The following is a 16,616-nucleotide window of genomic DNA, read 5'->3' on the forward strand; positions in this document are numbered from 1 at the left end:
CATCCCTCACATACTCCCTGCCTTCTCTTAATCTCTTATGTCTCTCAAAATCCCCTTAGAAGTAATCTCCTCCAGCTGCAATGCACTTGTTGTACCGTTTCAACAATTTGTGGAAGGCTCCATTGAATTCTTCCGTGTAAGCATGTCGATGACCTTCATCACAGCCTCTTTCATCTTCCCAATTGTCTCATAACGACATCCTCTAAGGTTTTCCTTGAGCTTAGAGAATAAATAAAAGTCACAGAGCAAAGTCTGGACTATAAGGAGGGTGAGGACTGTCTTGATGCCCATCTTGGTCAAATAGTCTGTGACACGGATGGAAATCTTCTGCATCTTAAGTTTTTCGTGAATAATTGTGTGTGCAATTCTCAACTGACATCAAACTGTGCACTTATTTTCTCTGTAGACACACGACAGTTCTAATCTATGAAATTCTTTATTTGGTCAATCAACTCTATTATTCTGACTTCCTTACTTCTCCCACACCTCTCATCATGCCTCACAGACTCCCTGCCTTCCTTTAATCTCTTATGCCTCTCCAAAACTGATGATCGATTCATGCAAGATGGTCCAAAAGCAGTCTGAAGCATTCCATACGTTTCTTTGGCAATTTTTCCAAGTTTAAAACAGAATTTTATTGCATATCATTCTTCTAAGGTGTCCTTACGTTCAGATTGCATTTTTGAAATTCACCAGCTGCGACAATCAGGCTTTAGTAGAGTGTATTCCAATTCCTGCTGGTCCTGGATATGGTCTTAAACTATATCCGATGGTGAGGCCCCAGCTTGCGGGCTTTGGGGAGTGTGGATCCACCCTTTAATTGCCATTGCTCCCGGGTCCACTCTGACCTAGACTGGTAGTACCTGTTAGGGTCCCAACTATGGGTTAAATAGAAACCGACTTAAAAAAAAAAAAAAAAAGAAAAAAATATACTCTATTAAAAAATTTTTCTTCAAAATCTTTGGATTCAGCATTAAATAACCTAAAAAGGGTTGATATGGCGTAAAACAAAACAACCAACCAACCAACCAACTAATTCCTGCTGTAGCTATTCGTTTGAACCTGAAATCATAAAATTTGGTCAGTCATCTCATATGGTGCATAGGAATAACATACTGAATTTTAAAGAGTCTATGACAATTTTAAATGCCTGTACAAAAAAAGTCTGGAAACTTATTTAAGGCACATCGTAACTCAATCTCAGAACTAAGGGATATTTTTAGCATATATTTTTTATTATAAACATATATACGAAAAATGCCTTAATAAAACAAACGTTGATTAACTCACACTTAGTATAATAATAGATGATATAAAAAAGACGGAATTATATTTGCTGTTTTACCTCCATGTTGGAATTTTCTTCCGAAGGCTTTTCTTGGAAATATGCCATGAAATTCTCTTTGTTTTCATGTCTGGAAAAGAAAGAAAAAGAAACTAAATTAAAAAACGTGGTTCATCAGAATTCAAATAACTGCTGCGAATTGTTTTTTGAATAACATTGTCTCCAATAAACGATGAGAAAAAAAGAAAACATAAAAATTAGCTCGTTAAAAAACGGACTCAAAATTATAGCCTGTTGTCTTGAAAGCTTTATGCCAAATTGAATATGGTTAACTTTGCTTATTTTTGCATCATATACTAATACCTATTAACTCCTAACTATGCATCAAATGGATACCATAATACTTAGTCTGCTGCACTTTATCATAACAAACGGCATACAAAATTTCAGCTAAATCGACCTAATAGTTTCTGAGAAAAAGTGGAACTTAAATACTAATCTCTATTAATTTTTAGCGTGTGGGGTCTCCCTCCACTGGTGAAAAATTTAGTTTTACCATGACTAATGTTTGTGCAAAATTAAAAAAAAAAAAAAAAAAAATCTAACGCGTGATTATTAAGGAAAGTGCAAAGAAATGAGTGGATGAACGATTTGGGGCAATTTTACTCCTATAATGCTCTCTAGGAGGGCAACCAGAGTTATCCGTTCTGGTAAAAATTTACTTTCACCATGACTAATGTTTGTGCAAAATTAAAAGAAAAATCTAAGGCATGGTTAATGAGAAAAGTACAAACAAATGAATGGACGAACGGGAGTGAATTACTAGGATCAATCCTTCCTTTGTTGTAGAACTTAAATACTAATCTGTTAATACCTAGCTGTGCATCAAACCGATACCATAATACTTAGTTTGCTAGACAACATAACAATAAAGGTTGATGCAAAATTTCAATTACATTGGCCCAGTAGTTTCTGAGAAAAAGTGGAATGGACAGATAGACAAACAGAAATATAATATAGATGATTTATATTTAAAAAGAAATCAATTATTACCTCCCCTCCCATGGAAGGTAGTTAATTCCCTAATTTATATTTTATGTTATCTTGATTCTAGCTGCATCAACGCAGTATTGCTTGAGATGCAGTAAAGTGATTTTAGTTTTTAAATTTTATTTGTTTGCATATTTTTAAACTCACGGTAGACAACTTCTATTATATTCTTAAAGTTATCCCACTTGCTCATCTTTTTAATTTTTAGGTAATTATTTTAAAATGTGTAATATTAGCAGTTACCTGGGCAAAAGAAAGTATTTTAAAAAATAAATTGTAGCTAAGTATGTTATTTTATTGCCAATAACATGTCGCAACAATAATAAATAAAAATTGGCTATGCAAAGTTTGATTTCTCAGCTTAAGTGTTAAGACGTGTTAATAAAAGGCACCCTGGTCAGTAAGTTTTTATGACCAGAGATAAAACAGCTCATGATTCTTAAGCAGTGTTGTTAAGTGGCCTACCCAAATATTTATATATATTTAAATAGAACGTAAAGAGGAGGAACTTTGGTTTCTGTTAGTTGAGAGGACGTCTGGGACTTAAGCTGAGATACTGTTTGTATTTGGGTTAGATTTGTGTTTTGAGTCAATCAGGCTCAGAGTTCTGACTGCAAGATAAGGGTAACAGTTTAAGACGTAAAAAAATAAGGAGCAATATCGTCAAATATTATTGCTTACCTGTGAATGATGTCGACCAGCCTCCGATAGCAGTAATCGATCAAGTCCAGCAGGCTGTCATCGGCCGATTCACACATTTCCGGGTAGAAGAGGGTTGTTTCAAGCAGATTCACAACTGTTGCTTCGTGATAAAACTGCAAATGCAGAGACATCATGATCATCAACAAGATATCTAATATGGCGACGCTTGTGTTGGAGAAGAGGCTCCAACAAGTCCATCATCATCATCATCATCATCATCATCCACAACATATTCATCGTGGCAATGCATGTGGTGTCTCCGTTCAGTCTCAAGAGATAATGGATAACCCCTGCACGTATAATTGTGAGGCAAGGGCTGTGCAATGCACGGCACAATCAAGCAACATTGAGCCTGGTCAATACCAGATAAGTGACCATTTGGGAAGGCTAGGTGATGTATGTACCTTCTGGGAAGGTTGGGTGTGGGGCCAGCACCCTCTCCCCGAAAAAAGAACTCCTCACTACAAAAGCATCTACAAAGTTGTGGATGGCCTATGCCCCTCCAGGGTTCAATGCTATGGGATGGGAAAGGGCTGCACAATCATCAACCACACCTCTCCTGAATTGGCACTTGACACTGCTAGTCCAGGATGACTGGAAACAATGCAGAGATAAGCAGAGAACACATACAGCACCTGAAATTTCCAAATGGTCACCCATTTTAGTACTGATAAGGCTCAACGTTGCTTAACTTTGGTGATCAAACAGGAACCGGTGTGTTGAAGTGATTATGCCGGTTTCAATCATCATCATCGACAACATATCCAATATGGTGACACTTGTATTAAAGGAGGAGCTCGAACAAGTGCATCACTATGACGATGATGATGATGATGATTATCAGATTCATTATTTTGACGCTCGTGGTGAAGAAGGGACAAGTACATTGCTGTAATCATGGTCATCATCATCCAAACATATATAATATTAGCCTGGGTTACCGGCGTTGCCCGGGTGTTTGGAGGTGTGTGTTGAGCAAAAAAAAAAAAAAAAAAAGTTGTAGTACCTATTTACTATGCCTCCCCACGGGACAGAGTTAGACACCAGGGTCGTTTTTTAACGTGGAGAAAAGGTACAAAAATAAAAATTGTCTCAGTCGTGAAGGATTTCTCCTCCACCGAAAGAGAACAAGAAATGGAAGTGCAGCATCTGAAGAACAGATACTACACTTTGATCTTGACCAAAAGGCCAAAGCTCGAACCCGTACCACGAAGGAGGAAAAGAATGTAAAAAAAAAACAAAAAAAAAACGAGAGGTCTTTGCCGTTGCATCTATCGCCAAACCAGAAGTGGCGAAGGTTTAAATTAAGGCTAGTCAATAAAAAAGAGGGGGATGACTTCCGAAAATATCGGCGAAAAAAGCGACCCCTCCTTGTAGAAAAGTACCCAGTTTAGAGTGAAAAATTAATGTTTTTAGCCAATTTTTTTTATATTTGTCATCCGAAGGGTCGAGCTTCAAAACGATACTAATCTCGTGAAAATCCGTCGCCTCTGTCGAAAGTTTTAGGCAAACATACAAACATACATACATACGTATGACAGATGAAATTTATATTATAGAGTAGTGGGCATGCTCAGCGTTGCCCGGGTGTTTGTAGGTGTAAAAGAAAAAAAGTTTTGGTAGGGAGGTAGGCTCGAACCTGAAGCCTTGAGGCAAATAGCCTGATAACTTATGATGCTACGAGAGCAGAAAAGTGATAATGGTTGAAATTAAACGTTTAAAACAGCAGGTGTTTAAACGAACATCAACGTGTGGTTTTCTAGGTCAAACATCACGCCATCTATATATATAAAAGCGAAAATGTTTGTATGTGTGTTCGCTTTTTCTGTGTGTCTACAAAAGACTTCTTTCAGAGAAGCGGTCGCTCGGTTCACAACTTTTTAAAACTTTTTATATCACATACAAATCGTAATATCTCACAGTTAACAACGAAGCTTGCCTGTCTATTTAATTTGCTCGATTTCGGGAAGATAAATATTCAACATTTGTCACTCGCCGCATGTGGGTTAGTCTTTTTCCTATAACATCTTGGGGGCGAGGAAAAAAGCGTTCAGCAGTAAATGAAATACCGCAGTCAAACTGACCTCATTAACTCATTAAAACGAGCACCTGCTAAATCCAACTAATTAAATAAATTCAAATGTGTTTCCGTAAGCATGTTGCGGTGGGGCAATGGTTAACGTCGCACGTTTTTTTTTTTTCACAACTTTGCCTCAACGGTTCGGGTTCGATCCTTATACTTACTTTTTTTTTTAAACCCCCAAACACCCGGGCAACGCCGGGTACCCCTCGCTAGTAAAGAAATGAAATTACAGCGCAGCACAAATTTTGTAACATAAAAGTCGCTGAAATAAAAGCTAGAGACGACCTCGCTTCATAAATCGGAGATATTATAATCTAGGGAGTATATAAAACATAAAAATAGAATGAGTGACCCCCCCTCCGAGCGCCCCCCTCCAAAAGCCTTTGCCAGACATACAAAGAAAAATGCACACACACACACACACTTTCGTTTTTATACAGGGTGTCCCAAAAGAAGCTGATGGTTAAAACAAAATTCATAACTTTCTTAATTTTTTATATTTTTCTTTTATTTTTTCAGATCATCTAGAGTACCCCTTCCAAGGTCATGCTGAGTCGTTACACTACCGAGGAGCGGATATTTATTGTAGAGCCGTATTTTCGGGTGAAGGAGTCAATATCAGAAATTCAAAGAGAATTTCAAGGAAACTTCAACACAAGAAATTCCCTTACTCCCAATGCAATAAAACCAGCCACAATAAATGCCCTTAAAAACAATATAGAGGATGAAATTAGGGCCATAAATCCTGAAACATAAAGTGATGTGCTGGATAATTCCCTGCAGAGAGCACAAGAGTGTGAAAATGAAAATGGTGGACATTTGAGTAAAATCATTTTTAATAACTAAAATTAGACCTTGTGAAAAACATACTCTAGATTAAGTTGTGTAAATAAAATTAGAATAAGTAGACTATGATATCTTACTATATCTCAATAAATCACGGAGAGGCTCATCTACCTACATATGAAAATTGGTAAGCATAACTTAAATATTAAGGAAATTAATCAAATTTAAAATCCGTCAGCTTCTTTTGGGACACCCTATATTATAAATGATGGTGCTTGTATTGGAAAAGGGGATCCAACAAGTACATCATCGTCAGGGAGATGAGAGTGGCTCAGTGGTTAATGATGTGGCCTGATAACCTGGGTGTTCCAAGTTCAAATCTAGTTTGTTCCACAGAATCACTTTCAGTTAAGGATGTTAGCAACCTTCACATGGTCCATCCCGTAAGTACCGAATATCTTCTAGAAAGAATTCTTAATAGAAAGATATCGGAGAAACCAATGCCAACAAAATCATCATGATGAATGATGCTCCTCCACGACATCATCAGTTTCACATGCTGGGTATGCATTAATTTATAACATGTTTTAGCAGCAAAAACCGTCTTAAACTTTCCAACTAATTCAAATTCCAACCCCCCATCACTCAGATCTTAAAAACATATCAATACATACACAATGGAAAAATGGCAAACTTACTGGTATAAATTTCCCAACAATAAGTTCTATAAAATAATGCAAAAAATTAAAAAGCAGGAATAAAACACCAAACTAAACCGAAAAGAAGAAATCAGACAAGCAAGAATAAAAATGAGACGTACTCATTTAACCCACTCATATTTTTTAAGAAAATCAACCCATTTGTATGCCATGTCAAATGCAGGTTCTGCCATGCAAAATTGGAAAGTGTTGGTCATCTGATATCAAGTTGCAAAGTTCTTCTAGGGGACGGCTACTATACAGCGAGACATGATGGAGTATGCAAGTACCTCCACTGGACCATCTGTAAAAAATTAAACATCCAGTGTAGCAGCAATTCCTGGGAACATCAACCTGAAAGAACAGTTGGAAATGACATATACACAATGCATTACGACCATGTAATCCCTACAGCCACCTACCTTGAAAATGCTGCTGTGAAACCTGACATAGTTATATGGAATAAGTCAGTTGCAACCTTGATTGAAGTGAGTGTCCCTAATAATGGAGGTCTGAACCGAGCTGAAAGGGGGAAACTGACAAAATATCAAGGTCTCATGTATGATATGAAAAGAAACTGGAATCTTAAGGGGATATCAATCATACCAGTTATCATAGGTGCCACATGACTTATGAAGAAGAACCTGAAGTCCTACCTAACTAATATTCCTGGTGAACCAAGTGCAAAAGAGATTCAGACAATTGCACTTAAGAGAACAGCGAGGATACGAAAAAGAGCTCTCAGTTGGTTTCAATAAAAAAGTGGGGCAATGTTGGCAGCTGGTTTGGCTGCCCCATACCCAGCATTACAATCTTCAAAGGAAGAAAAAAAAAAAAAAAAAAAAACACATTCTAATGGAGTGCACTGACTTCATAACAACGAGGAATAGTTTAAGCAGGGTGACCCCCCCCCCCCCAAAAAAAGCAGAGGACATTCAATTGTCTTTCTGAGCATTTTACAGTCAATGGAGAAAAAAAGGCCAAAGACCCTAGTGTTTCGATGTGATGTTTTAAATATAATAAACTAGTTATGACCAAAGTTTTATTTCATTCGGACAAAACACTAAGAAACGGGGCCTAATTCGAGTTGGGGCCCGTTTTTTTTTTTGGGGGGGGGGTCACCCTGTATAAAGAAAAAAAAATCCATTAAAGACCTTTGGATAAAATACGCATTAAGTGCGCTTGAAAGCCAAATCACAATGCAATATTAGGAAAATAAACAAATATTTTACTTGTTTGAAATTTATAACATAAATATATTTCAGAGATATACTTCATCCTCAGTATGTTGTTTCCTTTTTTTTCTTTTTCTTCTTTCTTGCCATGTTGTCAAGTTGCAGAAAGAAGTCTGCTTGTAAAGAGCCGCGCGTTGTATCTCAGCGATTGTATTTTGAAATGTTGGAGAAAAACAAACCCCACACCATACTTTCATGCCTTAAAAAAAAATTTAGCCTTTATCAAAAACTTTTAAAAAGAAAATATTATTCACGTCAGCCATAGCAGAAACATAATCGGCACAAAATGACGCAAACGGTTGACACGCCATAAAACCCAACAGAAAAAAATAAACAAGTTCTTGTTGAGTGTTTGCAGTAATTTGTTGGATGTTGAGATTTGTGAGTTTTATCATTATCACCATCATCATCATCATAACAATTAGTTTAACATCTGTTTTATACGCTGGCATGTGTTGGACGGCTTTTTAAAATTGACTTCAAAATTCTATTCTTATCCCTTCCTCCCATTGTTATTATCATTATGCCGGTTATCGTGACTCCCTGTACTGATGATTCCCAAAAAGGATGAAACACTAGTGCCTGTAGATACTAAAAATAATTATAGTTAAATTATATATATATATATATATATATATATATATATATATATATATATATATATATAGCCATCTTAGCAGCAGCAGCCAAACAGCGTAATAGTTAGAAGTGCCGCCTGTCACCTAGGCAGTCGAGTTTCAATTCTGGCTTGAGGTAGTTGCTAGTCTAGCCACACTGAAGAGTTGTGAAACAGTCTGTCTGTCAATGAAATATGTACATACATGCGGGGGCGTTCTAAAGGTAATGTCTCCTTTTTTTTTTATTCCACCTGATTGCATTATTATGATGACTGAATTTATGCATTCATGACCTGAAAGTTTCATCTTTATGTTGCAGATATTGACAGTGTGAGATTCCATGAAATCAACGCCTGCCATGGTCGTGCGTCAGAAGCAGATATGTGTCATTGAATTTCTGGCAAAAGTGTATTGAGTATGGTGGTGACTATGCAAAGAAATAAATTCCGGAGCACAAAAGGTCGTTCATTTTAATGGTATCACTCTTGCCTACGTAGCTCTTTAACTTTTTGAGTTAAAAATAGAAGGATTTACTTTTGGAGCGACCTATATATATATTTTTTTTTTTTACACAGTGATCGCCACTTATCAAGGCCCGGAAGCCACTCAGGGATAATGGTTATTGCAAGTACATTACGTTAGTGTGGAGATTTGATGAAGTGTTTACTAAAGGGGGCGGTTCATTAGGAATTTGTTAACATTGGATTTGAACACATCCAAGTTGTAGTCCGGTGGGAAGCAGGCAGACGGAACAGAGTTCCACAGGCGTGCAGTTCTAAGAAAGAAGCTTTGTTCATGGAATCCGCGTTTTGATTTAGGCACAGATACAGAGTGGGGGAAATTTTTCACAGTGGATTCAGCTAGACGGGTGTTTTTCGTGAAAGATTGGTGAGGGGGGACCAGAGATTGGAGTTCAGACGAGCACCTGCCTTGGAAATAACGATAAAACAAGGATAGGCTCGCAACGTCTCTTCTGTGGGAGAGAGGTTGCAGGGAAGAGAAAAGGGCATCCTCCACTAAGCCACGAAGTCTATTTTGTACTCTGTCAAGGCAGGATAGGCTGTTTTTAGCAGCTCCTGCCCAGATATGGCAACAGTATTCCATCCTATATATATATATTATTAAACAGCTTATGACCTGTTAACAGATGAGCACCTTACACCTGTATGTGAAATGTTTCTTCTCCATTTTTTGTTTATCCAGTTCTTCCATTTTTGTAGAAGTAGACATGTAAATGGAATCCCCTTTTGGAATTGTGCGGGTTAGCTTTCACTATAAAAAGAGATGAAGTGTGAACGATGTCGGTATAAAAGAAAAGGAAAATACTTACAACCATGTAAAGCGGGAAAGTCGTTTTTGGTTCAAATTTCATATCAAGGAGTTCAGGGAAAATTTTTTCCTTCCAAATTTCAGTTGATAACAAATCTGTTATAAGTACAGGAACCTGCACAAAAAAAAAAAAAAGAAAAAAAAAAGAGATGCAGAAAATATAAGTTATGCGATACGTATATTTAGGCAGCATTTTTACACTTAAGCATATTTCATTAAATAGGCGTTTTTTTGTCTGTTATAAGTACAGGAACCTGCAAAAGAAAAAAAAAAAAAAAAAAGAGATGCAGAAGATATAAGTTATGCGATACGTACATTTAGGCAGCATTTTACACTTAAGCATATTTCATTAAATAAAATAGAATTAATAGACAAAAAACGCCTATTTCTGATCCTTTCCAACTTCCGAATAACGGTCTTCACTTCCGGCAGGAACTGGCGGATGTAACGTTGTTTTTAATGTGGGGATGGGAGAAAACATCCCCCCCTCCCCAAAAAAGAGCACTCTGGAAGTAAGCAAAAATATAAATGAATTTCTTTGTTTAAGAAGGGAAGTACTACTTTTTTTTTTGTTGAAGAAAATCATAATTTTTTTTCTCGTTAACAATTTCTAAGAAATAGAAATAAAAATGAATTTCCAGGAATTTCTATCTTAAACTATGTTATAATTTAAAATAGAAATTTCTATGACAATGCAAGGGAAGTAACTCTTAATTCATAGAATAAAGCTATTTTGCTATTTAAGTGACGTCTATTTTCATTGTTGAAAATATTCCCCCTTCCTTCTTTCTCTCTTCCTTTCTATATAATTTCATGAAATAAAATAGACGTTTTTTGTCTAATTTCCAGTCTTTTTACTTTTTTTTTTACATAGGCATCACCACTTATCAAGGCCAAGAGACTACTCAAGGATAAGGGTTAATGAGTGTACAGTAGACATTGGACAATATAGTAATCATTAGTAATGAAAATTTGGTAAATTTGAAAACTTATATAAAACGGCTCATCAAGAACTTATTTACGTTAGACTTGAACACAACCATATTGTAGTCAGCCGGAAAGCAGGAAAATGGAAGACAATTCCACAGGCGTGCAGTTCTAAGAAAGAAGCTTTGTTCATGGAATCTATGTTTAGGTTTAGGCACAGATAAAGAGTGGGGGGAATTATTGATAGTGTTTTCAGCTAGACGAGTGTTTCTTGTGAAAGTTTGGCGAGGGGGGACCATAGATTGAAGCTCAGTTGAACACCTTCCATGAAAATAACGATACATCAGAGACAAACTCGCAACATCTCTTCTGTGAGATAGAGGTTGCAAGGAAGAGAAAAGGACATCTCCTACGAGGCTACGAAGTCTATTTTGAACTCTATCAAGGCAGGACAAGTCCTTTCTAGCAGCTCCTGCCCAGATGTGGCAACAATATTCCATCCTTGGACGTACCTGCCTCTTATATAGATAGAGAATAGCATCAGCAGTGAGATATTTACCGGATCGATAGAAAGATCCCATCACTTTTCCAGCGGCCTTGGCAACAGATTTGATGTACATGTTACATTTAAGATCAGGAGTAAAGGTCAAGCCCAGAAGCTTGTCAAAACTTGAGGCCTCCTGAAGACCAGAGCCATTCATTTCAATTGATGCCAGATGTGGATCAGAATGTTGATGATGTAAAGAGAGAAGCTTGGTTTTAGATGCATTAAAAGTAACCAGCCACTCCTTTCCCCATTGTACTACGTGCTCAAGATCAGAGGAGAGAGAATTGGAGAGAACTTGGTCGTTTACTGTCTTAGATGTGGTACCATAAATGGTAGTGTCGTCAGCATAAATGTCTACAAATGATGTAAGGATGTGATTTGGAAGATCATTAATGTAGATCAGGAAAAGAGTTGGGCCCAGGATGGACCCCTGAGGGACACCGGCATTAATACTGTGAGCTTCTGATTTTTCCCTCTCAACTACTACTCTTATGAACCTATCAGAAAGAAATAATTTAATAATTGAGAAGACATTTCCAGCTATACCATAGCTAGAGATCTTATGAAGTAAACCTTTATGCCATACCCTATCAAAGGCCTTAGATATGTCAAGAGCAATTGCCCTAGAAAGGTTGCCTCCGTCGAGAGATTTGCTAATCCTATGAGATATAACTGTAAGCACATCTGCTGTAGATCAGAAAGAAATGATTTAATAATTGCATTTAATTGTTCGAGACTATTAATATTTGTGCTGACATTTTATACCGGAGTAAACTTCCGACTCCCCCAATACCAGAAAATATTTTTGTAGAATTGATGAAATTCGCCACCATGTTGGTAGGATTCAGTTTCAACGATATTATGTACAGCCAGACGGATGGTGTGGCCATGTGATCCCCATTGGGACCAGCGTCGGTTAATATCTTTATAGGTTTTATTTTCGTTACGTTGATGACACTTTCTGCTTATTTGACAACGAGACGAATGCGGATGCTTTTTTTGTGTCCCTTAATAACGTTCATCCAGCCCTTAAGTTTACGGTAGACAAGGAAACGAATTCTACTCTTCCGTTTTTTAATGTTTTTGTGTCCAAGACATCTTCGTGTTTTCTTACTTCTGTTTATTGTAAACCAACTTTTACGGATCTCTATATGCGTTGGGACTCTTTTTGCCCTATAAACCAAAAATATAATTTAATCAAAACTTTAGCACATAGGGCCTTGATGATTTATTCTGAAGTTAATTTGGATGACAAACTCAAATTTATCACTAAGACCCTTTGTAATAATGGTTACCCCTTGAATATTGTTGAAACTACTATCAATAAGAAAGTTTCCAATTTTCATAAACCCAAAGAAATTATAGCTAATAGATGTCCTGTGTACCTACGTCTACCTTGGCTAGGTAACATCAGTGACCGATTTGCTACGCAAATTTCTTTGTCTGTGCAACGGTGTTATTTTGCATCGAACCTGCGTGTTGTTTTTTCAACTAGGCCTATGTTGCTGTCTATTCGCAAAGATGTTCTCACTCCCACCATAATAATTCTATTATTTATTTATTTAAATGTAGTTGCAGTGCGCACTATGTTGGGCGAACATCGCAAAGATTAGATCTTCGTTTGAAACAGCAGGTGCCTTCAAAGATTCGTTATGCAAATTTTTCACCCTCGGATGTTCTGATTAATACGTATGGTTCTGCGATTTGCGACCATCTTATAAATAACCATGCGTGTGCCACGAATTTCAGTGCTGACATGTTTACGATTCTTAGTAAGTCGCACTCTCCCTATCATTTGAAAATTTTAGAGACTCTTTTTATTAAGTCTTTGAGAGATTCTCTTTGCAAGCAAAAAGAAAATCTTCTAGGACTTAATTTAGTCTCTATCTAATTTTTCCCCCGTTTATTTCTGATTTTTTTTTCCTACCCCCGTCATATTCATGACTTTTTTTTTTTGTTTACCCCCGTCATATTCATGACTTTTTTTTTTTCCTACCCCCGTCATATTCATGACTTTTTTTTTTCCTACCCTCGTCATATTCCTGACTTTTTTTTTTTTCCTACCCTCGTCATAATCATGACTTTTTTTTTCCTACCCCCGTCATATTCATGACTTTTTTTTTCCTACCCCCCCCCCATCATATTCATGACTTTTTTTTTTTTTCCTACCCCCGTCATATTCATGACTTTTTTTTTTCCTACCCCCGTCATATTCATGACTTTTTTTTTCCTACCCCCCCATCATATTCATGACTTTTTTTTTTTTCCTACCCCCGTCATATTCATGACTTTTTTTTTTCCTACCCCCGTCATATTCATGACTTTTTTTTTTCCTACCCCCGTCATATTCATGACTTTTTTTTTTCCTACCCCCGTCATATTCATGACTTTTTTTTTCCTACCCTCGTCATATTCATGACTTTTTTTTTTCCTACCCCCATCATATTCATGACTTTTTTTTCCTACCCCCGTCATATTCATGACTTTTTTTTTTCCTACCCCCGTCATATTCATGACTTTTTTTTCCTACCCCCCCCGTCATATTCATGACTTTTTTTTCCCTACCCCCCCGTCATATTCATGACTTTTTTTTTCCTACCCCCGTCATATTCATGACTTTTTTTCCCTACCCCCCCGTCATATTCATGACTTTTTTTTTTCCTACCCCCGTCATATTCATGACTTATTTTTTCCTACCCCCGTCATATTCATGACTTTTTTTTTTCCTACCCCCGTCATATTCATGACTTTTTTTTTCCTACCCCCCCATCATATTCATGACTTTTTTTTTTTTCCTACCCCCGTCATATTCATGACTTTTTTTTTTCCTACCCCCGTCATATTCATGACTTTTTTTTTCCTACCCCCGTCATATTCATGACTTTTTTTTTTCCTACCCCCGTCATATTCATGACTTTTTTTTTCCTACCCTCGTCATATTCATGACTTTTTTTTTTCCTACCCCCATCATATTCATGACTTTTTTTTCCTACCCCCGTCATATTCATGACTTTTTTTTTTCCTACCCCCGTCATATTCATGACTTTTTTTTCCTACCCCCCCCGTCATATTCATGACTTTTTTTTTCCCTACCCCCCGTCATATTCATGACTTTTTTTTCCCTACCCCCCCGTCATATTCATGACTTTTTTTTTCCTACCCCCGTCATATTCATGACTTATTTTTTCCCTACCCCCCGTCATATTCATGACTTTTTTTTTTCCTACCCCCCCGTCATATTCATGACTTTTTTTTTCCCTACCCCCCGTCATATTCATGACTTTTTTTTTCCCTACCCCCCCGTCATATTCATGACTTTTTTTCCCTACCCCCCCGTCATATTCATGACTTTTTTTTTTCCTACCCCCGTCATATTCATGACTTATTTTTTCCTACCCCCGTCATATTCATGACTTTTTTTTCCCTACCCCCCCGTCATATTCATGACTTTTTTTTTCCCTACCCCCCCGTCATATTCATGACTTTTTTTTTCCCTACCCCCCGTCATATTCATGACTTTTTTTTTTCCTACCCCCCCGTCATATTCATGACTTTTTTTTTCCCTACCCCCCCGTCATATTCATGACTTTTTTTTCCCTACCCCCCCGTCATATTCATGACTTTTTTTTCCTACCCCCGTCATATTCATGACTTCTTTTTTTTTTCCTACCCCCGTCATATTCATGACTTTTTTTTTTCCCTACCCCCCCGTCATATTCATGACTTTTTTGTTTGTTTCAAATCATATTTGCCTCGATTTAGTTTGATATATATATGTACTAACAGACCGCCCGGCGTTTCCCTGTCGTAAAATACACATAAATACTCTATTTTAATTAATACAGAAACTGAGACATGGGCATGCGAGCATTATGTTTTTTTTTTCTAAACAGTTCACTTCTTGTAAGTAAAAGAAAAAATATACTCAAGCTCAGATCGAAACCAAAATCTATAGACAATGAGTCAAGGACAATAACCATTAGACCAGCATGACATGATCTTTAAATGGTGTTTCAAACTACTTATTTTAACATAAGTAATCTGTCATGTGAACTAATCACGCATAAAAATCCGATGTATCAATTTTTAAATTTTAGTAGCCCTTCTTTCTGGATGAAAATGGATTAAAATGTTTTCCACATGTCTGAATATCCTATATACTAAATTCCAAGTCTGTAGATTAAAAATTCATCGAGTATATAGGCTGAGAAGTATCCTCACACACATTCTCACTTTTATAGATATATAGATATACAGGGTGGAACGATAAAATTCTCCCCCAAGAAAAGACGACATGATTCCATTTCTGTTTGATGAAAACCGGTTTTCTTTTTTTGTTGCATGCCATCTACTAGTTGGCAAGTTGTGTACAAATCCTAAGAGCGATAGGAGCCTTCCATCTTGTCTGAAAGTGGCACAACGGTTAACAAGCGAGATTGGAAATGTGCCGCTGTACAACTCCTGCTCTCTACCGATCCAAGTTATGACAACAGGACCATTGCCAGCACCCTCAAAATTCATCGCTGGATTACCACAAATAACAGGGATGTGCTTAGAGTGATGAAAATAAGGTTTCCAGCCACAATTATGGTCTTTGATGTGGTTTCAAGTGAGGGCCACATCATGCCACCTCACATCTTTGAAGTCGGCTTGAAAGTCAACACCAAAAGTGTACTTGGATGTGCTGAAGAGTGTAGTGATCCCTTCGTGCAATCAGGTGGCCACTGGCTGACCTGGAGTGTGGCAACAAGACTCGGTGCTGACCCACAAGTCCAAAGAGATCCAGGCTACAACTTTGTACCATTCTTTCACTGCCCCTTGCCCCTTCTCCCTCAACCTGAACTCGCTGAACTACTTAGTTTGGTCATACGTCAAGAACATCACCAACATGACCTCTCACAACACCAAAGCCAGCCTGATCGCCACCATCCGCTGAGCTCCCGCCAGCACTTATGCAAAAGGCATGCTCCCAATTTCGGACTCATATCGAGGCGGAGATTGAGTGTGAAGGTGGCTACATTGATTAAAAGTCAGCTCTACTACATAATCGAGCTACCTGAATTGATTTTTTTTTCAATAAAAGTTTTAAAATAAAGCTGTAGTGTTGTTTTCTATAGAGCGACAACTTCATCGTTCCACCTTATATAATATATATATATATATATATATATATATATATATATATATATATATATATATATGCATACTGGCGTTGCCTGTCGGTAGCATGCCCCCCTCCCCATCACGTAAAAAGTTAAAGTACAGCTTGTTGTTGTTGTAGCCCAACCACCGACCTCCTCATGTTAAGAACGGCTTTCAGAATGGACACCCACAACTTCCTTATGTTAAGAACGGCT

At 37.3% G+C, this 16,616-nt stretch overlaps 1 protein-coding gene across 1 annotated transcript in view; it reads right to left on the minus strand.

Moving 5' to 3' along the window:
- Nucleotides 1–16,616, minus strand: part of LOC145265366 (zinc finger MYND domain-containing protein 10-like) — a 124,696-nt gene that overhangs the window by 69,843 nt on the left and 38,237 nt on the right. Inside the window, exons 3-5 of the mRNA XM_080121151.1 lie at nucleotides 9,787–9,900; nucleotides 3,017–3,150; nucleotides 1,346–1,415 (exon numbers count right to left, since the gene is read on the minus strand). Coding sequence (XP_079977277.1) covers nucleotides 1,346–1,415; nucleotides 3,017–3,150; nucleotides 9,787–9,900 — 318 coding nt within the window. The remainder of the gene's footprint in view (nucleotides 1–1,345; nucleotides 1,416–3,016; nucleotides 3,151–9,786; nucleotides 9,901–16,616) is intronic.

Source organism: Euprymna scolopes, chromosome 40 (genome assembly GCF_053919585.1).
Source record: "Euprymna scolopes isolate OS-2025 chromosome 40, ASM5391958v1, whole genome shotgun sequence".
NCBI classification, from domain to species: Eukaryota; Metazoa; Mollusca; class Cephalopoda; order Sepiida; family Sepiolidae; genus Euprymna; species Euprymna scolopes.